At 38.9% G+C, this 27,310-nt stretch overlaps 1 protein-coding gene across 5 annotated transcripts; it reads right to left on the minus strand.

The window, feature by feature from the left end:
• Window positions 1-530: 530 nt before the first annotated feature.
• LOC104106622 (uncharacterized) lies at window positions 531-13,797 on the minus strand. Of its 5 annotated transcripts, XM_070177549.1 has the most exons (8): window positions 13,057-13,796; window positions 9,001-11,874; window positions 7,769-7,822; window positions 5,222-5,567; window positions 4,525-4,618; window positions 4,351-4,429; window positions 2,348-2,451; window positions 531-714 (listed from the first exon to the last, which is right to left on the minus strand). In XM_070177549.1, the coding sequence occupies exons 1-4, from the start codon at window positions 13,549-13,551 to the stop codon at window positions 5,313-5,315; spliced, it is 3,678 nt and encodes a 1,225-aa protein (XP_070033650.1). In that variant the 5' UTR covers window positions 13,552-13,796; the 3' UTR covers window positions 531-714; window positions 2,348-2,451; window positions 4,351-4,429; window positions 4,525-4,618; window positions 5,222-5,312. The 5 variants fall into 5 exon arrangements, with proteins under 5 accessions (XP_070033650.1, XP_070033649.1, XP_009613499.1 ...); XM_070177548.1 differs by lacking the exon at window positions 2,348-2,451; XM_009615204.4 differs by lacking the exon at window positions 2,348-2,451 and having other exon boundaries at window positions 9,001-11,882; window positions 13,057-13,189.
• Window positions 13,798-27,310: the final 13,513 nt, after the last annotated feature.

The raw sequence follows: 27,310 nt of genomic DNA on the forward strand, positions 1-27,310 counted from the left end.
TATTGGTACCCATTCCTCACATGGCATGTTAGGTTCAGTTGAACTACATTTTGTACTGCGTAAACACTAACCCACTCAATTTTTACACCAAATTACATAAGTTACAATTATTAAGATGACATGTATATGCTTTAACTAAAGTTAAAGTGATAACTGTAAAAGCACATGCCATTTATTCATTAAGTTGGTATAACTTAAAAACTCACTTTTTTTTTCTCCTGAGCGCACATATCCAAGTCAAAATTTACTGTGCAAGCAATAATTCCAGTTGCAGCATTATCACTTTGTAAAACAATTTGATTATACGCTATGCACGACTGTTATAAGTTTCCAGCTGGTAACATGCCTCTACATATTACAATCAGAAGGCATAACAGCATTGTTCAATTTATAATGTTATCAAAACAACCTGAGAACTAGCTCTTTACTAGTGGGTCACAATCTCTGAATCTTAATGCACAAGTGCAACACCTTCTAGTTGTTAAAATTAGCTCCAGCAGTTACTCAGGTATCTATAAATGCACCTCATACCATTACTATCGCTTAAAACAGCGGTAGGGCTTTCAAGGATACAAAGATCTCTACTTGTTAGAGATCCATTCTTCAAATAATTCCAAGAAGGGTTCTGTACTCCTTCCCCTTGCTTACTATAGCTGAACCCAAAGCAAAATCCCAAGATCATTGGATGCCACTACGATGATCCCGGTATTTCAACTGCAAAAGAAATTAAAAGGAGAACATTACTAATTATTACCGATTTCCTACTTAATATATAGGATAGTGGGTTTAACTTTAAAGTATGCACGGTAAAGAAAGAAGGCTTTTACAATGTCGAAGGCAAGTACAGAGTCAACTACAGTATCACATTCCCCATAAAGCTGAAAAAAGCAAACCACAACAACCGGCACGATGATTAGCATCTTAGTTTAGTAGTTAACTTTAGAATTGTCTAAATTTACTTCCGCATACCACTGCCAATTATATGACTTACCCTATTAACAAAGGGTTTTGCTAACATTACTACATGAAGGTAGTATGTTAGCATGATACCCATTTTCTAATTTCCTAAAATGTCCCTAATAGCAAATTAGCAGCACACGAAAAAAATGGGTTTTCTGTCTTTTCTGATCTAGCCTTTTCCTCCCCCGCCCCACCTAGTGCCCGATAGAGAAGAACTCCAAGTTTGTTTCACTGTGAATTCTTTATGAATTTCCACCCGTTCTCTTAATTAAACGCCTTCTACTGTAAATTATGTTCTTAAGATGAACTCATCCCGTCATTAGCGTTTTCTGAGACGGAAAAATGAAGTTGTAAGTGATGAATTAAGAAGATCTTTTTGGTGGATAAGCCACGTTCATGGCTTATTTCATTTCTTTTTCCAGAAAATCCAAATAAGAGCATAGATAAGAACATAAACAACAAAGTCGTCGGAGGGTGAAGATGACTGTCTCAATTTGAGTTCTAATTGATATGGGTGTAATTTGTTTTTCTATGTCTCAATATATTTATTCTTTGGGAGTGGGATTCTGAAAACTTTAATGGTTGAGACCTGTTGAGAAAGCAACAACTAGCAATGAAAAGAGCTTTGGTTAAGTTGAATTTGGGAGTAAAAAAAAAAGGTAATAATCTGAGAGAATGAAAAGAAAGGAGGACAACTGAAAGAGAGAGGGAATGAGAATTGGACATTGATTTTTGGTAAAATGACAAAAGAGCCCCTAACATTAACACATTGTTTATAAGGGACATTTTAATATATTAGAAAATGTGTAGTATGTTAGCAAGAACCATTAACAAATTACGCTTCCATTGCTAACCAAGTGACAGCAAATATATTTTCTTTTGCAAGTTGCCATAATAGAGGTCCTTAATTTCTGACGGGTAATGCCGACACAGCTATTGCAGAACATACCTACACAAGAAGAAACCTAAAATATTTCTTCATTTATGTAATGTTATTATTATCAATTTGTCCATTACTTGGAAAGTGAGTTCAGAGTGCATTTCTAATGCGCGGTTCCACACCTTGGAAGGTTTCTATTTTAGGAGGGATTCAAGAAGATATCCAGAGACTAAAACTATGCGATACTTCAGAAAATGGAAGACTTGTAAACTTGCAGCGCAAAGTTGTAAAGAGGAATTTATCAAATAAACAAAGTTCTTAAGAGAATGCACCCGGCCAAATAAAGGGCCTTGTGGATGATTTTTGCTCTTAGATCAGGTCAGATTGCTCACTAGAGGTGCTGGGATCTGTTTAAGAATGATTAATGGAGGTATTTTGTTCACTTTTAAGCATATTGAATTCAGTGTTGACAAGACCACAGCTTCATTCCTATCGAGAAAAATGCACCTGATCTTTCTTAGACCTTTGCCCATTTAAACCCAGAATCACAGTTGAGATGGATTTGCCCAAAGGACTTGCCAGAGTTGGCGTGAGTTTTGCAAATTGAATTCCTGGAAATAACACCAGTATTTAATTAAGCATTAATCATGTGCTGATTGGTTGTTATGCTTAGTCACATTATTAATTATCCGGCATGTAAATTACAAGAAAAGTCCTTTATATTACTACTACATCCATCCCAATTTGTTTCATTGACCACAGTTTTCTAAAACATTTGCTCCCCTCATTCCAGTTTAAGTGGCTCTACTTCCTTTTTAATATGTTCCAAAAATAATGACCTCTTTCTAAATTTGGAAATAATTAACTTAAACTTCCACATTTTACCCTTAGCTTTTGTAACCACAAAAATATTATGACATGTTTAACCACAAGTTTCAAAAGTCTTATAGCCACACAAATATTATGACATATTTAATACCACAAGTTTTAAAAGTCTTTCTTTCTGTCTTAAACTCCATGCCTAGTCACATAAATTGAAACGGAGGGTACATTAGATAACAGCACATGGATTAGCCATACCTACGTGAGAGCATATAAATGACAAAAATCCTTTATACTACTCCATCCATCCAATTTGGTTGGCACCACATTCGGGACTCACATACTTGTTACAACTACAATTTTGTTAACATTTATCAGATATTTTCAGCTATATAAGGTTGTGATCTGCATTACTTGTGTAAAATCTAAATATGTAAATGTTATTTCAAAAAGTTTAAGAAATGAATGTCCAAATTTACATTAAAAATTAGATGGGTTGACCCTAGAACTTTGAATACCACTATTCTTTTCGGGATGGAAGAACTATACTTATTTAGTCAACCATCTTTTACTTATTCTCTCTCATTTTTTTCTAAAATATAATTTTCATGCTTAAAATATGAATGCAATGTTTATTTATCCCTTGCCTCCTTTTGATTATAAAAGGAGTGAAGTCGTTGTACTTGTAAATATTTCGATACTACATTGGTGATTTGCAAATATACTTTTATCTTACTGCTCAGAAAATAATATTTTACTATATTTACTTAATTTCCCTCTCAATAGTATTCTTAATATGAGAACTAAAAATTGATAATTAATTGCAATATGATAATCATTTCAATCACATGATACCAAAACTAAATGTTAATTGGATAAAGATTAACAAACCAAGGGTATTATTGGAAACAAATCTTTATCCAGTTTACAATCCAATACATGTTTAAACTATTATTGTATATATCATAATGTTATTCGTTCAAATATGGCAAACTCTACCGGCTTGTATAAGGGGGAGAGTTTGAAAGAAAGGAATTTAAGATGTTTTCAAAATAAGAAAGAGCCGATTAGCAAGATAAAAAGTTTAATATATTCTTTTGCTTTCATTTTGGTGTACACAGGAATTTAGTGAAGACGCAGATAGAGCCACATATTTTATTAGCTCTTCAAAATTAAGGGAATGTATTATTATGCTTCTTGCTGTTGTACCTATTCAGCACAATCTTAGTGCTGCTTCATCAATAAAATTATACTTTTACCAATCAAAAAAAGAAAACATCTACCCACAACTCATATACTAACCTATAAGTTTGCACATCTGATCTCACAGATGCAGTTGGGTAAATACATTACTTCTTTTTTCTGATAAGTAATGTCTTGTCCAACACTGTTACTTATTTAACCCAAAACTATATCTCAAGCCAATGTGTTGAATTGTTGCATACAGACCATTTTGGGATAAACACAGCCAAACAATTTGGTACTTCCTAGCAGGAGTCTTCTTATCACAAGACTCCGGTCCAAAATACTTGATCCCATGATTTAAACACTTAACAAAAATCAATGCAACATCATAACCCTAACTAGCAATTCTCCAACTATAATTCGCAAGCTGAAACTTATAAGTCCCTAGAATTTCATATTGCATTACTTTGATGCACAATTTTAAAGAATGAAGAAATGCATACCAAAAAGTTCCAAAGCGCCTGCCGCTGATGATGAACCAGCCATCACCAGGTCTGCCGAGCGATAGCATAATAAACCCACCTAAGCAGAAAAAAGACACGATATGGTGTAATATGAATTAGCTTCCACAGGTATTTCCATGATAAAGATAAGAGCAATCAGCCGCAGAGCATCACCTAAGTGGAGGAAACTTTCTCTTCTCTTCCCATGTACTTGGGCAATTGCATTTCTCAGCTATCACAACGAATAAATAACTTATCCCGCATGCATCTAACAACAAAAAGAAACAAAAGAAAATACTAAGTCTAGCATAGTTGCAAAGCTTTAAACAACTTCATGTAGGTGGTGTGTCCAGAAACGGAGGACTAGGAAATTTTCCATTAGCCAGTCCACTACGCCCCAACCAGAGTATGTATGGGGATTATGAGAGTATGGGCACGTACAAGGCAGGAATATGCATTTGAATCCTCACTTACATCCAACAAGAAATACTGACACATAAGTGTCGCATAAATAAAAAGATTCACAACCAAAAAGAACATGTGTATATAACCTTCCGCAGTATTAGTGTTTTCAGTAACATTTAAACCTTTTCTTTTTGTAGAACAAGTATGAAGTCTTTGTTATTGTGCCTCTGGAGTGTAAGCCTTACAGAGATTTGAAAAATGTAAATCACATAAACCAAGGATGAAAGAGCTGAAACCCAGTATCATCGCTCCTCCTTATAATATTTCTAAAAGCTGCTGCAAAAGATGTTTTTTTTTCATCCTTGTCCTTCTATGACTGCAATCATTAAATGTCATCCTATAAAAGCAAAGCTGAAAGCCTGAAACAGGGTTCTGATTTTAAGAACATGCTAGATCAAATGCTTACCTGACGGCAGAGAACTGTGTCCAGGAAGCACAGTTCAAAATGCTTAATAAAATTAACTCAGCACCATCTAGATTAGAGTTCATCCATATGACTATGTAAATAGTTCCTCATGATTGCTGTCCTTGGATACAAGCTGCAATGTGGTGCCTTTGGTTATCCAGGCAGTGAGTTGAGGCTGCTGTTCAAAAGGCATAAGAGGATGGAGGTTTCCATTTTCCAGCTGTACACCATAAACAAAAGGTAGTCGAAGTGACAGAAAACTCTCTGGAGGTAAAATTACTCGACATCCAAGACAGAACTGCAACTTCTTTTTACGGTCTGGCACAGATGGAGGGAGACATGACTCCTACAAAGTTAAAATAGAAAAGAAACTCAGCAATTGAGAGAATGGGATCTAGTGAGCCAACAATGGCAACTACATTGAAATAAAAGAGGAGTTATAAACCTTTTCAGCCTTCTTGTAATCTCTATTTAGCTGAGTTGTTGAAGATATAATAAAGTCATAAAAGTGTGTTGTCTCTAACAACTTAAGCTTTTAGATGAGGTGTCACACAATTAGTATCAGAGCAAGCGGAGGCCTGGCACTCGAGACTCACCACTACCTATTATCAGAAAAAATATCAACATATCTGGCCCATGAAAGAGAATCAAGCCCGCGCTTGAGGAGCGTGTTAAAGATATAAATAATTAATAAGTTTAAGTTTAGATGAGGTGGTCAGATAATTCAACAATGAGATCCAGATCCTAGCATTGCTGATAAGCATCTCAACGACCTATTCCATCTGTGAAATAATCAGGAAGCTTACTCCATTCTTTGGCAGCGTAAAAGAAGAATGCAAAGCCTGTTGCTGGCAAGTTCATTTTTCTGGAAAAATCTGTTTTCCATTGTTCTATTAGTGTAATACATGTTTATTTTATCTGTAAAGTAATTCCAGTGTAAAGCAACATGTTCTCTAACAGGATAGCAGTTACAGATTCACAAAGAGGTCAGATGCTTTTTGATAAACAACAGAGGTCAGATGTTCTTTCACGGAATGCAGCATAAATTAATTTTTCACCTTTAATATTAGTATTAAGATTCTATGTCACCTAACAAATACTTCTCTTCTGCATTATCAATTTCCGAATTTAACCAATTGATCGATAAGCTACACTTGAATCCCATGTCAATAGGGGTCATTTTTATAGATCATTAACTTACTGTAATTGACTAGCAAAAAGATTACTGTAAGAGATCATTTGGTTCACAGCCTAGTTGTGCCTGATTTATAATGTACGAATTGTTATGCGGTTAATAATAATACATGAATCATTATACACAGATTGTGACATCAATCTTCAAGTTTGTCTAAAGAAACTTCAAGTTAAACTATTACAATTCTTACTATAAAATACTATCATGATTTCTTTTATTTACTAAAACAAGGCACCATATTTTTAGGGTAATTTTTGCCATTTTGGGTGCTCTTACCCAGTATCACTAATACATATATTCTTATTCCACACTTCATCCCACATAAATACTGTCATGGGCTGCTTTCCATCATCGACCCATGACCCCTTGGACGCGCCCCGTGGCGTCCCGGCAAGCCTCCCAACGCCTAGCGCCACGGTCGGCCCCGTGGTCTCGGCAGCGCCAAGTGACAAGCGAGCATGCGCCTCTGTCGCCCCACCGATAATCAAGGCCAGCGCCCAGCGGCTGGCCAATGCCATCAGTGCCGCGCGCACCGACAATGCCGCGCGCCCAAATCATCATGTTGCCATCAGCGCCGCACACCCAAACTGTGCCCCGCGCACAGACCCAATGCCAAGCACCAGCGCCCAGCCGCTGGCAGATCCAAATAGTGTCGCGCGCGCCCACAGCAATGCGCGCGCAGACCCTGCTGCTCAAGACAAAGTTGCTGCCATCGGACTTGCTTCTTTAGAAGACTAAGTCCTTTTCATTGTAATTATAGAGTAGTTTTACTTCATTCATTTTCAGTGTGATTTTACAGCTTTCTTAGGTCAACTCATGTAACTTTGGTTTATTTTTTTTAAGCATTATTAAGGGGGACCAAAGCATTCAAACATTCAAGCATTCAAACAATTCTCTGTACTGGTGTCTCTCCCCCGACACCGCATAGCATCTTGTAATAGCTTTCATCATCATCATCAATACAATCATCAGCTTTCATCATCAGTTGCTCATTTTCCGCTGCTCAATTGAACACGACATTGGTTTTCCCGTACGGCACTGACAATCTAGTCTAGCGTACGGCGAGGACCTCAGTTGGCGCATAGCAACCGCACTGACATCGGTTGCTTAGCCTTACGTCGCCCTTCCAAAGAACATCAGGAAGGCGCCGCGTAACAATACATATGTCAAGGAAATGGTACCAAACATTGTACATCCCACATAAATACATAAATACATATGTCAAAGGTTAATTGAGTAATGCAAAATGCCGAAATCAAAAACAATCAGGGCTTCATATAATTAGGTGGACAAGGATAAGTTAGTTCGATGTTGGAAATGGTAAATTAAACCCAAAAGTTCCCGTAAGTTACCTCAAACTGTATGACTGGGTTTGCTGCTAAAATGACAGGAAAGTGAGGTGTAACCTGCATGACAAAGAGCATACTCATTACAACTAGCAAACAAAGTGAATTTCTCATGTATATATGTATACATATATGAACCAACAGGACATGAAACATACAGAAAATTGCAGTTCAGTTTTAAAGGTGTAACCATCAAAATCATTTATTTTTTAAACTTTTAGAAATATGGAAAGGAACCATACAAGTTGAAATGCAGAAGATGGACCAATTTCTAAGATCTATTATTTACAAGTAACCCACTTCTTCAGTTACCAACAGTTTTGATGCACTAGCTAACATGTCACAGTCACACTCACTGTATTTCACATGAAATATATCCTCTAAACAGAGAATATTAATAAATATCCAACAAGAAAACGGAAGAACAAGTAACTTGTAGCTGCAGTTCTCCCGTCTCCAACCTGTACATGATAATTCTCAAAAAAAGAGGTCATTCTCTCCTGGCTTACCAGACTTGGGTTGAATAGAGAAGACCAAAAGATCTCAAATATATCTATCTTTCTGTAAAACTTTCTCATACGCAGCCCATTGGCCATGAATAAGACTGCTGATATGTCCATGAAATTGGTGAAAATGAGTAAATGCTTTTCCAAAACTGGGAAAGTACCTTCGCCTAAAATGTAACGAAATGTGAATTTCAAGAGCTTCCCCATTAGAGGTTAGAAGATACAATTACACACAAAAAACCTATTCGTGTGCATAAGAATTTTTCAGAATAACTTTGATAGAGAGGTTCAATAGTTTTGCTTCTCTCGTGCTCCTGCACGATCTTACTACTTGGCAGTTGAATTCTATGATTCTGAGTTTTATAATGAACTGGTAGCATCATTGCTCTTTTTTACCAAGCTCTGCAATAAACAAAGGTTAGGAAAACTTTTTGTTAAATTTAAGTTGGTTTGAACATGGAGACACAACAAAGGAGATCAATTCATATTAGCTGACATCTGAAAATATATGTTTACATTGTGAGGTGTCTTAACGGAGAATCCACTCATAATTGGTTTAGACACAAAAAAACAAGAAACAATATCACCTAAGCCTGTTCATTTGATTAGTAGAAACAATGAATCAGATAAGCAATTGAAATAAAATCACATAAAGAGGGATACTTCTTTAGGAGGCCATAAAGATTCAGGAAAATTGAGGAAAATAACCAATATCAGAAGTAAGACTCCCACCAGAAAGATCCTCTGGAGCTGTGAAATGGTTCCTGCAAATCTCACATCTGCTTGATCATTCTTACCCTTCAAATCCATACAATGTGGGCAGTTCATGTATATGGGCAAACTTCTATCTAACAAGGAGGTAGCATAGCCAGAGTCATCGAGATTTAGAGATTGAAGACCAGTTGCAAGATCTTCCCCTGATGCAGCATGTACTGGATGCCTGGAAAGTTGAGCTGGCCCTTCTATATTTGAATTTCCGTCATCTAACCCCTCATTTGACTTTTCCAGATTCCGAACCTTCCTAGAGGAAGTAGGAACGATTCCATTTGCCAGTCGGCGGCCTTTGCCATGGCCACCATTCTTACCCCCTCTAGAGGGACCTACCCCCTTATGATCGATATTTTCCAAAGATGAAGAGACGGCAGATTCTACAGGCAACACATAAGGAGAACCAAGTTTGTTGAGATGGTCCGCAGTTAATATAAAGCGGTGCCCACGGGGGCACTCATGCTCAAATCCAATGTAAACTGTTGCATGCTTAGAAGAGGTAATTGGTCTGATCTTCTCAATTCTATTGATCTTCATTGAATCCAAATGTGTACCTATCTGGAAAATTTGATTACCTTTAGTGACATCGTTAGAAAAAGTAATACTATCATTCTTAACTTCATGAATATCAGGAATTACAGCAACTTTTTCCGATACTGGTTCATCACTAATCTCATTAACCTTCTCTCTTTCCCCATCTCTCGCACTTTTTTGCTTAATACTCCTATCTGGCTTTGACATAATTTGTTTATTTGATTGTAGGGGAGGAAATCCTGAATTTGCAGCAGTTGAACCAGCTACCACCTCAGAAAAAGCTTTTCTCATATTAAAGTTGGAAACTCCTTGACCAAAATTATTTACTTTATCATCCGTTTTGACATTTCCTGCAGAGGACTTCTTTTGGATTTGATATCCATTTTGTACACTCAAAGCACCAGCATTCTCTATGCCTGCATCTTTGTTAGGCCCATCCCTGGCATTGCTATTAAACGTATTCATATTTGCTTGCTGTGAATTGCTTGATAGTAGCCCATTTTCACGTTTTGGCTTCTCAAGAAGGATGGTCCACCTTAGAAGAAACTTTTGGGTAGAACTGAAGCCACTCTGTATCAAACCTTTAGATGGCTGGTAGTATCTTGCATTCCCAACTCGAATTAAACTCCAAGACAGGGGCTGAATGGGCCCACCTGTATCACTTCCTGGGGGTAACTGAATTGTGGGAAGAAGCTTGTCGCAATCCATCGAATGATTGAAAGTAACATTAGCTGTTTCAAAATCAAAAGGATCTGGTCGCAGGAGTCTTGAACGACCACATGCACATGCATGGAGGAAGACGTGCCCACTGGAATGTGGCTTAATGTCATCACGTGAACATAAACCAGCAGTATCTACATCATGCCTTTGGTGCATGCATGGTTTTCCCGTGAGACTAACAGCATCACATAGTTGCCTGCCAGAAGTCCAGATGGATGTGCACTCATCTTCCAGTTTCTGCAAGTAAAACCGTACAGCAGGTCCCTTTACCATTGAATTGAAGGCATGCAGAGCCCTCTCCAAATGAGCCTTATGTTGAGAAGTTGGGTAGCACGGAGGCAACTCATTTAGATAAGTCGCCTTAGCTACTGGAAGGGCCTTTTGGCACCATAAAGTAGAAAACCTAGTATTTACCCCTATACCACTCTCCAAATAAGACATTGCAATCTCAAGTGGATCTGAAATTTTTGAGGCATTTCCTTCAACAGGTGGTGAAACGGAATTTCTTTGTCGCAGCTTTCTCTTACTAATTTCAGTCCCATCCACAATGGCATGTTTTGCTGAAAGGATTGCTTGCAGAATAAGCTGACTAGAAGATAACCATTTCTCTAAATGTGGAAGTTCAGGAGAAGTAAATGTCTTTCCGGAAGCAGCAGAAGCAGCTGCTGCTGCTGCAGCAACAGCAACCATGCCAACACCAGAAGCTGGACCACTGTTGGTACTGGAAACCACACCCCCTCTTCCTCTTACTATATCAGCCTGCCTGCAGATGAACTCCTTGACGGAAAGTATGTCTTCTCTATTTGCACTCTGGCTATGACTTTCAAGCAGAAGAGAATTTGAGGTTGCTTTCCCGTTCAGAACATCTTCCACAAGGCCGGTGGCAAATTCAAGAGATTCACCTCTCTTATTAGATGTTATATCTAAAAGTGCAACAGCCTTTGATGCATCAAAGGAAAACAGAGGTGCAGAATTTGACACACCACCACTTCTTGAACCCGTATGACCAGTTTCAGAACCAGACAGTGTCCGGCATTTTTTAATGGAGAAACGAATCTGTGCCTCCAGAGAAGACTGCAATTTCTTCTTGAACCCACCTTCAGATTTGCTCACAGGACGTGCAAGCACAACCACAGAACCAGAACCTTTTGGAGCCAAGCTTGGCCGAGCCGAGGTAGCAGCACTAGATGATTGATTCGCTGAGGAAATATCAGCTGGCTCCTCAAAACTAGAACTAGGATAATCATCAGCAAAATCGTCAAGAAAAGCAAAAAGTGTAACTGGAGTACATAACCCGGGTAATAAAGAGGTATATGAACCTAAACCTGACATCAGAGTAATTGCTGAATTATTTCGGTTGAAAATGCCACGGCTTTTGATAGGAGAAGGATTGTTAGATGATCTTCCAGATGCACCTCTACGTGATGGAGATGCAAAAGGTGAGCCAGATCCAGAGGGTGACAGAGATCGTGACTTCACAAATGGAGTCAATGCTTGTTTAGCTGCTTGCAAGACGCGAAATTTCTTCAGCATCTGGGTGTCAAAGCGTGACCCTTCTTGAATAAAAACAACAACATGACAAACCTGCATAGCTAAGCATGGTTGAGTAGCACTCTATGATTAACAAGGTCAAGTATGAAATATGAAACAGAAGCTTATATGGTTCACTCCACCTCCCAAGCCCCTACCCAGGAGCCCAACAGTGACCCTCCCTCCCACTTTGCTACCTGACTAAAATCCCCAGCCTTAAGGTTGGAGGTGGAGGATCTTTACTAGTAGATCCCTTCCTTGACACATAAGAATATGATTAGCACTACTAATAAACAAAATCTGGAAAAGACCTTTAGGCACATGGTAAGAAGAAGAACTGGACTGTAAGTCTCAAACTCAATTCTCACCCTTCAGTAAAGAAGATGGCAACTCAAACTGAACACTAAGCAACAATCAGTAAATGCTCATTGATGCATGAGAAAGAAAAGATTCGTTGGAAATGATACAAAACTCTTCTACACATACTTTTTCTATACAACTGCGAAACCAAAATTTTGCCCAATAACAAGAAGCAAGCTTTCCTGAGTAAACTAAAACAAGTAAAAATCAGATAACTGAATTGGTTTAATGAAATAAACATCTACGACTAACCTAAACTACATCAATCAAATACCTCTACTTTTCCAGTAGCTACATCAAAAAAATATGTGCTTAAACGCTTCCTGCAATGAACAAACAACCTCATCTTGTGCCTACTTTTTTAATCGCTTCCTCTTTTCCAAATGAATGAAACAGGTCCATATGTAATGGAATAGGTATTGATGATTTTTTATTTTGATAACCGTGGTGTCCGGGCCAGCTTGCGTGCAACTCGACTAATTCCACGGGATGTCTGCTATATCCCACCAACAATAGGTACCAGGTAACTTTGTCAACTAAGGTTTGGATAGATGGGAAGAAATCATCTAGGGTTTTTGCCTCCTTTGAAATTTGGTATTGATGATTTATTCACCCGACCTCAGCTAATTTGAGAAAGATAACAATGAACCCTTACAATATTGCAAAACTCATTTTTTAAGTAATGCGTGCCCATGTTTCTAATTCCTGTTTTCTACTTACACATATTTCAAAAGCTTCATTAATCTCTATTCTCTAATGTACAACCAAAACACTTATCAATAATAACAAATCTAAGATAACAAGGAATAAAGAAAACGCTTTGACCACATAAATTTCATGCACTGATTAATAATTTATCAGAAAAAAAGAACTTACAGAGAACATAAAGAGCATAGCTTGGAGATCACCAAATTCGTGGTCTTCCAAAATTGAATCAAATCCCAATTTAGACTCCATATTTTTGCCTTCCATCATCATAGGGCATCGAGTTGAAGAGAATTGCAAGTACAAAATCCCCTTTTCCTCATCATGATAATAGCTTATATTCCTATACTCAAACCAACTCTTCGTGTCTTCAGTAACAGCAAATTCCGGTTTTTCAACAAAAACCGGCCTATCTAAACCCCCCGAGCCAAACACATTAAAGTCGATAATCCGGTTCATCAAATAAGCCACGTCATCATGGCGTTTCCCGATGAAACCAACCACAACGACGCCGTTTTGAGGGGTGAGTGGAGCGGACGAGGTGGGTGTTGCATCTGATGGAGGTGGGTGGGGAGGAGGGGGTGGAACTTGGGGGTGGGTAGGTGGATTTGGAGGTCGAATTAGGACTCGCATAGATTGAGGATTTGATAATTTTGAGGAGTCCATTGAAACCGACAGCGGGAAGAATCAAGTGTGTACTTGGTGTATAACTTCAACAGTATCGTCCATTAGATGAAGCAGAAACAACTCTACATGGCGGTTGGCGGTCGGCGGCAGCGCGTGAGAATACCTGTTGAAAATTTGCCGTCAAATCTATGGCGTTGAAACGTAGAAGACGAGACAGTACGATACGATGTGAAGCTAGTCAGAGCTTGAATTATTAGACTGGGCTAAGGTTAAGGCCAATAACGGCTACAAAATTCATAGTCCAACAAGGCAAGCCTTATGTCCAAAAGCTTTTTGGGCAGCCCGATAAGAGTGCAATTAGTAGGTAGGAATCTTTACACAATAACCGGTCATATTCTTGTTTAACTTTTCTGGTCATATATATTGATTATACACGATTATACATAAATTAATTATATATTATATCTCTACCAGATATTTTAAATTTAAGCGGTTGGGTTGCCGGCTATTTGAGTTAATTCTTCTAGTAGGTAATCGCATCCGATAGCCCTCTTTTTATCTATCTTGGAACTGAATGAACTGATAATCATTAGATCACGATCTAAAGAGCCTTTTTGAGCAAACTGAAAATCTGAAAAAATGTTAGGCCCAAGAATTATATTTGTACAACTTTTTAGAAAAGGGACAAAATCTAAATAGTGGCCTGACAAAGGGATATTTGCATAAATCAACCTTGTTTGGAAAAGCAAAATCTGATTACAGTTGAAACGGCAAACTTAACCTATCTTAAATTTTGAAGGGGCTAATCAATTATTTACTATTTTAATGTCTATTTCACTTCTATTTCATGCAATATACATGTTTAAAATAGGACGAAGGAAATATTCAATTTACATAATTACTGAAGTTGTATGATAAGCTAAAATAAGTATTCGGTTGCCTCCTTTTGTGAGTAAGAAAACCTCATTATGTTATTTATCATTTGTTAAGACGGTGAGATAAGTGAGGAGAGCCAAGAAAATATGGTAGAGTCATCCGCTAGAAGTAAAAGATTTGTTTGCTTGAGAAAAGGAAACATGGCCCAATTTGCTCTTCTTTCATTTTGATTTTAGAAACGTCTCAATGATAAAGAGCAAGCTTTAAGGAGGAAAACTGATCATGCAAGGGAAGAAAAAAGCGTAATGTCTAAAGCAACAATATGTGTGTGTAGTGAGCTGTGAGCGTTAATGTGAAATTTAATTTTAATATTTGCTTGTACGGTTATGCAGCTCTGTCTTGGTGTCTAATGTTTGTAAAATGAAGAGACCAGTTATTTAATAAGAAAAACTTCTGAGACATCAATATTGAAATCTTTCAAATATTATTTGAACCCTTTCAATATCCTTTGTAATTCTTATTTGTGGATTTATAATATTTTATTTGATCTTATAACATATTTTAATATTCCATTTATCTTGAAGTGTCAAAAAAAATCTTTAATGAAAAAGTTTATAGTTTAATGGTACGTACCAATTATAGTGTAGCAACCACACAACATCCATACAATTATAAAAGAGTGTATGTGCTAGCTAGTTGTTGCATATGGCAAAGAAGTATAGGAACGGTAGTCAATTAAAGTTGTTCTGATTAACTCATAAGTAGAGTGAGAGAGAGTGATGTTATGCGGTTCAAAGTCTTGAGTAGAGGGAAAAAATAAAAAGTGAAGAAGTATGAACCAAATTTAGGATAAAGTCCGGTGTCATGAAAAGGAGATTTTTCAAATATAGAATCATCACCTTCCTTTTTGCTTTGCTTCTCACATTGTATATTGCATTAGTTGCAACTTTCACTACTAGTTCTCCTAATTAAAGTCCCACTAGTACCGTCGCTACTATCACTAGCAAGCAAACCTAATTATGGAAATCTTTGGAGCATCTTGATCGTTGGCTTTAGAAAATAGGACCTATAGTATTCATGTCAAGATGGCATTCAATAATAATGTCTCACAAATCAGTAGTGGTTCTAGGATTTAAACTTTATGAATTTGTATTTTATGTAACATCTGCCCGTCACTGATAGATGGTTGTGTGGGGAGGGATACCCCAAAATTTTCTTATTGCCCCTCTTTTCCTTATAAATTTGATAAAACATTTGGTAAAAGGGATCATTACACAAATAGCCGGCCATATTTATTATTTACTTTTCCTAGACATATACATAGATTATACATTGAATATACATAATTATACACATATAATACATAAATTATGCATATATTAATTATACATCCACCGGCTATTTTTAGCTTAAACAATTGGATGAACGACTATTTGGGTTAATTCTTCTTGGTATAAAACAAGAGAGGGTGGTGTTATTTAAGAGAGAGAGAGAGAGAGAGAGAGAGAGAGAGAGAGAAGGGGATTTAATTCTTAATTATTGGAATTTAATAGTTAAGTTAATTTTTTATTAGTTTAAAGTATTTTAAATGCATGTTACAATTGTTATTTAAACTGCCATTATTGAAATACTTCAAAAGTTATGCAAGTTTTATTAATAAATTCTTAAAAGAAATCTACTATGTAAAAATCTCATTTGGTTCTGGAGACAAGAAACCAAAGTGAAAAAGATGGATCAAGAGTTACATACTATAAAAAAAATGCGTCTACTGAAATTTTTTAAAGATATGCAAAGAAAAATTATTTTCTTGTTTCAGATAAAATCTAGGTTGCATTTATTTCGACAACATGGTGAAATTTTATTTGACAAATTGTTTTCAAGTTCTTAAGTTGTATTTGTTGGATAAGTTTAGCATTCAAAAATTACTCCACCTATTTTTCAAAATTTTGAAGAAAAAAATCTCAAAGCTCGAAACTGGTGAACTATATACATGATCAGCTGGACCAACCACTAAAGGAACCACGACTAATCTATCATATTTTTGTGGATTATTACTACGCTAATTGTTAGCCCCTCGGCTTGGTTGATCGAACATGGTATGGGCGTGACGATAGATTTACATGATGGACCTCGACACGGCCCTATGATGGATGTGGCATCATGTTGAAAAGACTGTCTGACATGGGTAGGTGTTGATGAGCATGGATTGTGGAACGACGACATGTGGCTTAGGTGCCAAGACATGACAAGACCATGGCATTAGCGTGGCTATGGAAAAAGCAAAGGCAACGCGCAACAAAAGCATAGCAAGGACTGGAAAGGCTAAGGCAATCTAAGGCAGGGCGTGGCTAGGCAGATGGGCGCAGGCAAGGCAGTGTCATGGGCGAGCTAGGCATGCAGACTGCTAGACATGAGCACAAGGCATGCTGCACATTGGTATAACGCGAAGGCATGACAAGACTTGGCTATCTTTTGTAAGGCTATTTCATGTGTTCTTTGTAGCACGAGTTATAATACAAAGTTGGGAAGTGATTCTTGTAAACTGTGTGCCTTTTCTGATTTCTGTGCCTTTTATATTCTAAGTGTCAAACCAAAACATGAAGAAAAAAGGAAGAGATCTGAGTCATTTGTGTGTGACTGTCATGTAGTGTCAAAACGGGAAAAATTAACCATGTAACAACTAGTATCAGAGCAACATCGGCAAGATCTTGGAATAATCAAGGCTGGAAATGCAGTATTTTGTGAAAGAATTTAGAAGTTGGAGCGTTGGTCGGAATCACTGACATGGGCAGGTGTTGATGAGCATGGACTGTGGGACGAAGGCATGTGGCTTAGGTGCCAAGACATGACAAGACCATGGCATTAGTGTGGCTATGGAAAGGCAAAGGCAACGGGCAACAAAAGCATAGCAAGGGCTGGAAAGGCTAAGGCAATCTAAGGAAGGGCGTGGCTAGGCAGATGGGCGCGGGCAAGGCAGTGTCATGGGCGAGCTAGGCATGCAGACTTCCAGACATGAGCACAAGGCATGTTGCACATTGGTATAGCGCGAAGGCATGACAAGACTTGGCTACCTTTTGTAAGGCTGTTTCATGTGTTCTTTGTAGCACGAGTTATAATACAAAGTTGGGAAGTGATTCTTGTATACTGTGTACCTTTTCTGATTTTTGTGCCTTTTATATTCTAAGTGTCAAACCAAAACATGAGGAAAAAAGGAAGAGATCTAAGTGATTTGTGTGTGACTGTCGTGTAGTGTCAAAACGGGAAAAATTGACCATGTAACAACTAGTATCAGAGCAACGTCGGCAAGATCTTAGAATAATCATGGCTAGAAATGCAGTATTTTGTGAAAGAATTTAGAAGTTGGAGCGCTGGTCGGAATCACTGATGACGCAGTAGATCTGGTAGATATTCTTACGCAGATCTATGACGTTAACTCAGAACTTCAACACGTTCGTGAGAGTGTTGATACCCAACTAGTGGAATTGCAGGCTTTCCACAAAACTGTTGAAGAACGATTGGAAAAATTACAGAAGAAAAATGAGGATCTTACAACTGAAATTCAAATTCTTCGACGGGCTGTTACAAATGTGCCCCAAGGAGTTGAAGAATACACCAAAATTAAGGTTCCGGAGCCAAAGACATTTGATGGCGTGAGACGCGCCAAAGAACTAAAAAACTTCTTATGGGACTTGGAGCATTACTTCTCTACTAGTCACGCTCTAGAGAAGGACAAACTCACCATGGCGGTGTAATATTTCAGAGGAGATACGTTGTTGTGGTGGCGTACGAAAAATCCAGACGATGAAAGTGCTGGCATACCCAAGGTGATACTTGGGAAAAACTTTGTGATGCGCTGAGGGATAAGCTCTTGCCTAGCAATTCGTCTTGGGTTGCTAAGGATCGCTTGAAATACTTGACATAGACTGGTTCTATTCGGGACTATGTGAAGGATTTTTCATCCTTGTTACCGGGCATCCAAAACATGTCTGATGAGGATAAGTTGCATAATTTTCTTTCCGGAAAGCAAGGTTGGGCATAAAAGGAAATTCGTAGGCAGAAAGTTAAAGATCTACCTAGCACAATTGTGGCAGCAGACGCATTGGTGGATTTTCGCTCAATCGGTGTAACATCTGATCCTACATCTTCTTCTAAGCCTAGGAAAAAGGAGAAGAGTAAGGACTGGAAGAAGGAAAATCGAAAGCAAGATGGAAATGATAAATGGTAAGGGAAGATGGACGCTTCTTCATAAAAAACAAACATGCCAACGGGTGGTGAAAAGGTTTGCTGGACATGTCAAAAAACTAGACATCATGTACGAAACTTACCAAATCAAGCAAAGATAAATGCTCTTCTTGCTGAAGAGGAGAAACAAGGAAAGGGACCGAAAGTTACTGCTTATGTGAATCTGTTGCGGTTGTTGAACATTTTGGGTTGTGTAACTATGGCAGATGATGAAGAAAATGCTGCCAAGGAAGAGTTGCATACGTGAATGCTATGGGGGATGATTTGGCTGATTCTTACTCCACACTAATATGTGTGGATCTGAAAATCAGAAACAAAAGTGTAGTGACCATGGTTGATACCAGAGCCACGCACACCTTTTTTGCCTCCAAAATTGTTCAAGAGTATAGTCTGCAAGTGACAAAGTGTCCAACAAAGATGAAGGTTGTGAACTCAAAGGCACAACCTAGTTATAGAGTGGCGCTAGATGTCCCGATGATATTGGGCCATTGGTCTGGAAAGTTCAACATGACTATGGTGCTATCGGATAACTTCAATGTGCTGTTGGGAATTGATTTTCTGAAGAAGAATAAAGTTGCTCCAATTCCTAATATGGATGGACTTATGTTCATGGGCGAGACAAAACCCGGGTTTGTGAATGGTATTCGACCCGACGGGGATGAAAGAAAGAACGAAGGGATAGTTGCTTTGATTCCTGCCATTGCATTTGAGAAAGGCTTGAAAAGGGGTGAGGAAACTTACCTCGCTGCACTCGTTGAAGTCAAGCCAGATGTGCAGATTTAGGTCCAAGATTGTGTTGCAGATTTGATGAAGGAATTCAAAGATGTGATGCCTCTAGAATTTTCAAGGGAGTTACCAATGAGAAGGGCAATTGATCACACGATTAAACTTATTCCTAGATTAGTGCCGCTTGTGTGGCATCCTTACCGCATGTCGCCTATGGAAGTGACCGAATTGAGGAAGCAATTGTCTGAGCTGCTTGATGCTGGGTGGATTCAACCATGTAAGGATCCATATGGTGCTCCTGTTTTGTTCCAAAAAAAGTAGGCTGGTACGCTCCAGATGTGTCTTGACTATAGGGCACTAAATAAAGTGACTTTCAAAAATAAGTATCTGGTCCTTTTGATTCAAGATCTGTTGTACAGGCTTTCGAAGGCTAGTTATTTTACTAAGTTAGACCTAATGTCAGGCTGTTGGAAGGTTAGGATAGCCGAGGGGGATGCCCCTAACACCATTTGTGTAACTAGATATGGTAGCTTTGAATTTCTTGTAATGTCGTTTGGGCTAACCAATGCCCTAACAACTTTCTGTAATTTAATGAACAATGTTCTTTACGAGTACCTTGATGGCTTTGTAATTGTTTATTTAGATGACATTGTCATATACAATCGGACTCTTGACGATCATTTGTCTCACTTACAGAAAGTGCTAGAAGATGTAGAGTCTATCAACTCTATGTCAAGATGGAAAAATATGAATTTGCAAGTCGCGAAATAAAATTTCTAGGCCATTTGGTTAGTGAAAACCAAGTGTGGATGGACCCAAAGAAGGTACAAGCAATAGTTGATTGGAAAGCACCAAGAAGGATAAAGGAACTAAGATCATTTTTGGGCTAGGAAAAATTACCGGAAGTTCATTGCATGTTATTCAAAAAGGGTTGCTTATTTGATTGATTGCTTAAAAAGAAAGTCAATTGGGTTTGGTCGGATTTGTATGACAAGGCATTCAATGCTTTGAAGAAGGCCATTGCATCCGAACCAATCTTGAAGTTGCCAGAGTTTAACTTGCATTAGAAGTACCCACTAATGCTTCAGATTATGATGTTGGTGGTGTGCTAGTCCAGGAGGATTATCTGGATGCATTTGAAAGTAGAAAGTTGAACACTGTGGAGCAACGTTATTCTGTACATGAGAAATAGATGGTTGCAGCAATTCATTGCCTTCAAGTTTGGATAGTCTATTTGTTGGGAACAAAGTTTGTGGCGCGGACGGACGATGTGGCTAATACACACTTCAAAAGTCAACGGAAATTGAGTCCGAAGTAGGCTCGGTGGCGAGAGTTCTTGGCTAAATATGAATTGTATGGGTGTACAAACCTGGAAAACAAAATTAGGTTCCTGATGCACTTAGTCGCAAAGAGGTATAATTTGTTGCAGTTTATTCACTCACTCGAATTGAATCTAATTTTCTTGTACAATTAATTTATGTGTTGTGAATGATCCATTGTATGTGAAATTAATGGATCAAGTAAAAGACGGGACAATTAGGCGGTATTGGATCGAGGATGATCTACTGCACTTCAAAGAGGGGATAATCGTGGTTTCTCAAGGTGCTAGATTGTGTCGTTCACTTCTAAAGGAGATGCATGATACTATTTACGCTGGTCATCGGGTGTTGAAAGGATGTTGGCGTTGCTGTCTCGAAATTACTTTTAGCCGAAAATGGAGATGACGTTGAGGCCTATGTGAAAACTTGTCTGGTATGCCAACTTGACAAGACTTAAGGAAGAGAGAATTTGGTTTGCTATAACCTCTATCGGTTCCGTAGTGTCCGTAAGGCTTCTATTTCTATGGACTTTATCAGTGGGCTTCCAAAAGTTGATGGCAAAGCATCAATTATGGTGGTGGTAGACAAATTCTCAAAGTGTGGGATTTCCGTTGTTGCACCAACCATTTTCTTCTGAGGTAGCTACTGAGATATCCTACAAGCATGTTGTGAAAATATTTTGGGGTTTCAAGGGATATTGGGGGTGATCGGGATCCGAGATTTATAGGTTCTTTTTGGACTGCTTTGTTCAAATTCTTGGGGACTGGTTTGAAATTATCGATTGCAAATCACCCACAAAATTGATGGGCAGACCGAACATATCAATAATTTACTTGAAGAGTACTTGAGGCATTATGTGACTCACAATGAGAGAAATTGGGTTGACTTACTAGACAGTGCACAATTTTGTTACAACTTGCACAGGTCTTCGGCAACTGAAATGAATCCCTTTGAGATAGTGTTGGGAAGACAGCTTGACACACCACTGGAAGTTGCTCAGGTGAAATCAGGGGGCAAGTGTCCTGCTGCTTATAAATATGCTCGCAAGAAGCATGAGTTGATGGCTGAGGTGCAAGACAACTTGAGAAGAGCGGCTAAAATGATGAAAAGAAATGCTGACAGAAATAGGCTGCCTTTAGAATTCAATGTTGGTGACAAGGTGTTTCTGAAGCTTACTTCATGGATTTGGAAGAAAATCAGTAGCAAGACGCATCATCGTGGGATGATTCCAAAGTATGGCGCCCCGTTTGAAGTTGTAAAGAAGGTGGGTAAAGTGGCCTATCGACTGAATTTTTCGGAACGTCTCAAAATCCACCCAACTTTTCATGTGAGTTTCCTGAAACCGTTTCATGAAGATGCTGAGGATCCTACAAGGACGGTGCCAAAACGTGCTCCTCCAGTAGATCGCAAGCAATATGAAGAGACTATTGAGAAGATGTTGGATCACCGTATTTTAGGTCAAAGCAAAAAGAACATACAGACATAGTTCTTAGTTCAATTGACGGGAAAGCAGGAGTGTGATGCAAATTGGGAAAAAAGATCGTCTCTATGACAATTTCAGGATCAAATGAAGGTGAATCTATATTTTGCCTCATCAAGGGCGACGAGCTCATCTGGTGGGAGAAGTTTGTTAGCCCCTCGGCTTGATTGATCGAACATGGCATGGGCGTGATGAGGGATTTATATGATCGACCTAGGCACGACCCTATGATGGATGTGGCATCATTTTGAAAAGTCTGTCCAATATGGACAGGTGCTGATGAGCATGGACCGTGGCACGACGGCATGTGGCTTAGGTGCGAAGATATGACAAGACCATGGCATTGGCGTGTCCATGGCAAGGCAAAGGCAACGGACAACAAAAGCATAGCAAGGGCTGGAAAGGCTAAGGCAAGCTAAGGCAGGACGTGGCAAGGCACATGGGCGCGGGCAAGGTAGTGTCATGGGCGCGGACAAGGTAGTGTCATGGGCGAGCTGAGCATGCAGACTGGCAGACATGCGTGCAGGGCATGCTACACATTGGCATGGCACGAAGGCATGACAAGACTTGGCCTATTGGTGCCAAAATTCGAAAGTTGCACCCATGTGCCATGCACATGCAAGGTAGTTGGGAGGTTACCTAATTTCCAGCAAAGTGGACTGTGTGAGTTGTCAGGACCCAAACCGATGGGCCGCGACGGGCACCCGATACCTTACTCAACTGAATACCAATATAACATATCTTTTCTTATGATACTATCATAGATAACTGAGTCGGAGAGGCTGTCGTGAGATAAGTAGAATACAACATGAAGTACCAACTTATACTTAAGACATGCAGGCCTATAAGACGAAAATAACCACTCGTACACTGAACATAGGCCATACAATCTTTTACGTACATAACATTTGTCTACAAGCCTCTAAGAATATATAATTTTCATAAAGGTCGAGAAAGAGTCATGCCATACCAAACAATACACGTCTAAATCATACTAACCAAACAAGCAACTCCGGAGCAAATAGAGCGCACCAATATCTTTCGCTGAGATGATAGCCTACTTGGAGGGCTCTCGACCTATCTATCGGGACCTGCGGGCATGAAACGCAGCGTCCCTAGGCAAAAGGGACGTCAGTACAAATAATGTACCGAATATGTAAGGAATGAAAATCAGTAAACAATAGAAATGAGAAAACATGGAGTAAAAGACTCGACATGTATGTCTGAATAACTATGTGAATCATTTAATTTTTATAATGTCATGCATATGCGTATAAATGTCATACCATGCATAGGTATATGCGTTCATAACATCATCAAGCCTCTGAGAGTATCCCATCATATCATTTCGGCAATTGTGGGCAAATCATCAACGTATACTAGCTGATCAGGTGGTGATGCGTATATAACGTCGTAACCTTTTTTCATATCCCATATACATATAATATACGCGTATATGACGCCTTCTGGTCATGAGTCAATGTACATGTATAAATGCATAAGAAATGTGTTAATAATATTTCTCGAATATCATAAAATTAATATGTCTTTCGGACAACTTTATCAAATACGTATTTTTCTTAGACCCATGAACAGAGGATATAATAATAATTCACATTGGAAATCAAGAATATAGACACCCCTAGTATTTCTATAAATAGAGTCATTTATGAAAGTTGCATATTTTGCTCGTTTCGTTTGTATCATTTGGATCATGCCAAAAAGAAAGAAGGGCTAGCCTTAACATACCTGAACCGATTCTCTTAGAATTTGGTATGGAATTATTTTGCTTTCTTACTTACTCACGATCAGCCCACACTACTTACACAAGAGATTCCATTTGTTGTCTCAAGATTTAGTCCATTTTTGATATGCTACGTAGTGTTTTGTTGAAATTTCTATGAACATGAAATTGGAATTTTCTTTGCTATAGGGGTTGGATAAGTGATGAATGTAAAATGGTAAAAGAGACATGAAAATGGCACAATCCGTGTGCTGTTAAAAATAGTAGCCTTTGCAAGATTCATCTTACTTGAATTGTCTTTATCGAAGTGAATATGGGCCCCACTTAGGTATGACTTGGTCTACCACTATCTCCTAAAAATGACACCTTTCACATGTATTTGGAGTCACTATATGGGCTTTAAATCAATACCCATTGGGCTGCCACATTAGGTGGCTAATCAAATTTATCCAAATAATCTAATTAATTAGTTAAACCTCCACTAAAATCACTAGTTATCCAATTATCTACATAATTAAGAATTATCTCAAATTATATAAAATACTACTCACTTTTAATACACTTTATACACCTTAATATCATAGCCATGTGGTACCTTGTATGACACTAGTCCATAAATATCACGTATTTTATCTCGGGGCATATTTTATCCCAAAATGTCAAACTTTGACGAAATTCCTTTTCTTCGATTTGCTTCCCCTTTCTCCTTCGTGAATTTACTTATCACTTATTTGAAATAGCATAATGTTTATAATCTCAAAATAATCTCATTCCCGAACTTCCATCAATTTACTTATGGCATACTATCACGCACGAAAATATGTGGTGTAACATGAGTTTGGGGAAGTTGTCTTTTGAAATTTGAATATTTGAAATCCTTTGTAGTTGGGGATGTCAACTGCTAGTTTAGGATAATGCAGATGCCAAAAATGTGTGCCTATATATGTAGGCATGACAGACTTGTCAAAAGAGAGTTGGGTGTCTTTTGGCTATCTTTTTGTAAGGTTGTTTCATGTGTTCTTTGTAGCATGAGTTATAATACAACGTTGGGAAGTGATTCCTATAAATTGTGTGCCTTGTTTGATTTTTGTGCCTTTTATATTCTAAGTGTCAAACCAAAACGTAAAGGAAAAAGGAAGAGGGCTTAGTCATTTGTGTGTGATTGTCGTGCAGTGTCAAAATGGGAAATATTGACCCTGTAACACTAACCATATGACAATATGTAGTCATTTCAATAGTAGTAGATTTAGTATATGGTTTAAGTGGACCTTGTTTTCACTGTTGGATTTTGCTAGAGCTTTTGATTTGATTATAGCTAACTCGAGTTTTCCGAAGAGGGAAGAGCACCTGGTCACTTTCCGAAATTAAATGGGCAAGACTCAGATTGATTATCTTTTCTGCAGAAAATACGATAAAGGTCTGTGCACTGACTGCAAGGTCATCCCAAGTGAGTACCCCATGACCCTACATAGGCTCCTAGTTATGGACCTGGAGATCAAGAGGAGTAGAAGGAAGAGGGCGGGGTGCAGGCAACCTAAGATCAAGTGGGGTAACTTGACCAAGAACAAAGCTCAGGAGTTAGGGGATAAGTTGTTGGCTATGAGGGTTTAGGTGAGTAGGGGGGATGCGTCTAGTATGTGGTTCACGACTGCAGATTGCATTAGGGTAGCTGTTAGAGAGGTCTTAGGGGTCACGAAGGGCTCTCCTGGGGTCATTAAGGGGACTCTGGTGGTGGAATGGAGAGGTTCAAGATAAAGTGGAAGCTAAGAAAGCTACTTATTTGAATCTAGTGGAGAGTACAAACGAGGAGGAAAAAAAAACTTATCAGGAGTGTTACAGAAAGGCAAAGAAAGAGACGAAGTTAGCAGTTACGATGGCTAAGAACGCGACATTTGCTCGTTTGTACGAGGAGCTCAGGGACGAAGGCGGGGACAAGAAGTTGTACCGGTTGGCCAAGGTGAGGGATAGTAAAGCCCGCGACTTAGACCAAGTCAAGTGTATCAAGGACGAGGATGGCAAAGTGTTGATGGACGAGGCACTTATTAGGAGAAGATGACAGACATATTTCCATAAACTGTTGAACAAGGAGGGGGATAAACGCATTGTGTTGGGTGAGTTGAAGCACTCTGAGACTCTACGATAAAGGAGGTGGAAGGGGCGATGCGTAATATGTACATGGGCAGAGCGACGGGGTCAGAAGAAATCCCGGTGGAATTCTATAAGAGCACCGGGCGAGCAGGTTTGGAGTGGCTCACTAGACTGTTTACTGTTATTTTTAAGATGAAGAATATGCCCGAAGAATGGAGGTGGAGTACGATGGTTCCTCTTAATAAGAACAAGGGTGATATCCAAAATTACAACAATTATAGGGGTATCAAGTTGTCGAGTCACATTATGAAGGTTTGGGAGAGGGTGGTGGAGGCCAGGGTAAAGAGGTGCGTGTCTATTTCCGAGAATCAGTTTGGATTCATGTCGGGGCATTCGACTACGGAAGCGACTCATCTGATAAGGAGATTAGTGGATAAGTACAGTGAAAGGAAGAAGGATTTGTATATGGTGTTTATTGACCTTGAGAAAGCATACGATAAAGTCCTGAGAGAGGTCCTGTGGAGGTGTTTGGAGGTTAGTGGCGTTCCTGTAGCGTACATTAGGGTAATTAAGGATATGTATGATGATGCAAAGACTCGGGTGAGGACTGTGTGTGGTGACTTAGAGCATTTCCCTGTGGTGATGGGGTTGTACTAGGGATTGGCTCTTAGCCCATTTTTATTTACCTTGGCGATGGATGTACTGTCGCGACACATCTAAGGGGAGGTGCCTTGGTGCATGCTATTTACCGATGATATAGTATTGATTGACAAGATGCGTAGCAGAGTTAACGCGAGGTTGGAGGTTTGGAGACAAACCTTGTAGTCTAAGGGTTTCAAGCTGAGTAGAAACAAGACAGAATACTTGGAGTGCAAATTTAGTGACGGGACCCATGATGCGGACGTAGAGGTTAAGCTTGATGCTCAATTTATCCCTAAGAGAGCGAGTTTTAAGTATCTCGGGTCTATTATCCAGGGTAACAGGGAGATTGACGAAGATGTCTCACATCACATCGAAGCGGGATGGATGAAGTGGAGGCTCGCTTTCGTTGTTTTATATGATAAGAATGTGCCGCCAAGACTTAAGGGTAAGTTTTATCGAGTGGTGGTTCGACCGGCTATGCTGTTTGGGGTTGAGTGTTGTCCAATCAAGAACTCCCACATGCAGAAGATGAAAGTAACAGAGATGAAGATCTTGAGATGGATGTGTGAGTGTACCAGGAGATATAGGATTAAGAATGAAGCTATACAGGACAGAGTGGAAGTAGCCTTCGTGGAGGACAAGATGCGGGAGTCGAGGCTGAAATGGTTCGGACATGTTAAG

This window comes from Nicotiana tomentosiformis, chromosome 6 (genome assembly GCF_000390325.3).
Source record: "Nicotiana tomentosiformis chromosome 6, ASM39032v3, whole genome shotgun sequence".
NCBI classification, from domain to species: Eukaryota; Viridiplantae; Streptophyta; class Magnoliopsida; order Solanales; family Solanaceae; genus Nicotiana; species Nicotiana tomentosiformis.

Bases quoted from the DNA above. Each gene is read 5' to 3' on its own strand.
- LOC104106622 (XM_070177548.1), bottom strand. From the start codon at position 13,551: ATGGACTCCTCAAAATTATCAAATCCTCAATCTATGCGAGTCCTAATT. The intron at 11,875-13,056 runs GTAAGTTCTTTT...TTAGCTATGCAG, and splicing joins CTATGCTCTTTATGTTCTCT to GTTTGTCATGTTGTTGTTTT. The intron at 5,568-7,768 runs GTAACTTACGGG...TTAACTTTGTAG, and splicing joins ACCCAGTCATACAGTTTGAG to GAGTCATGTCTCCCTCCATC.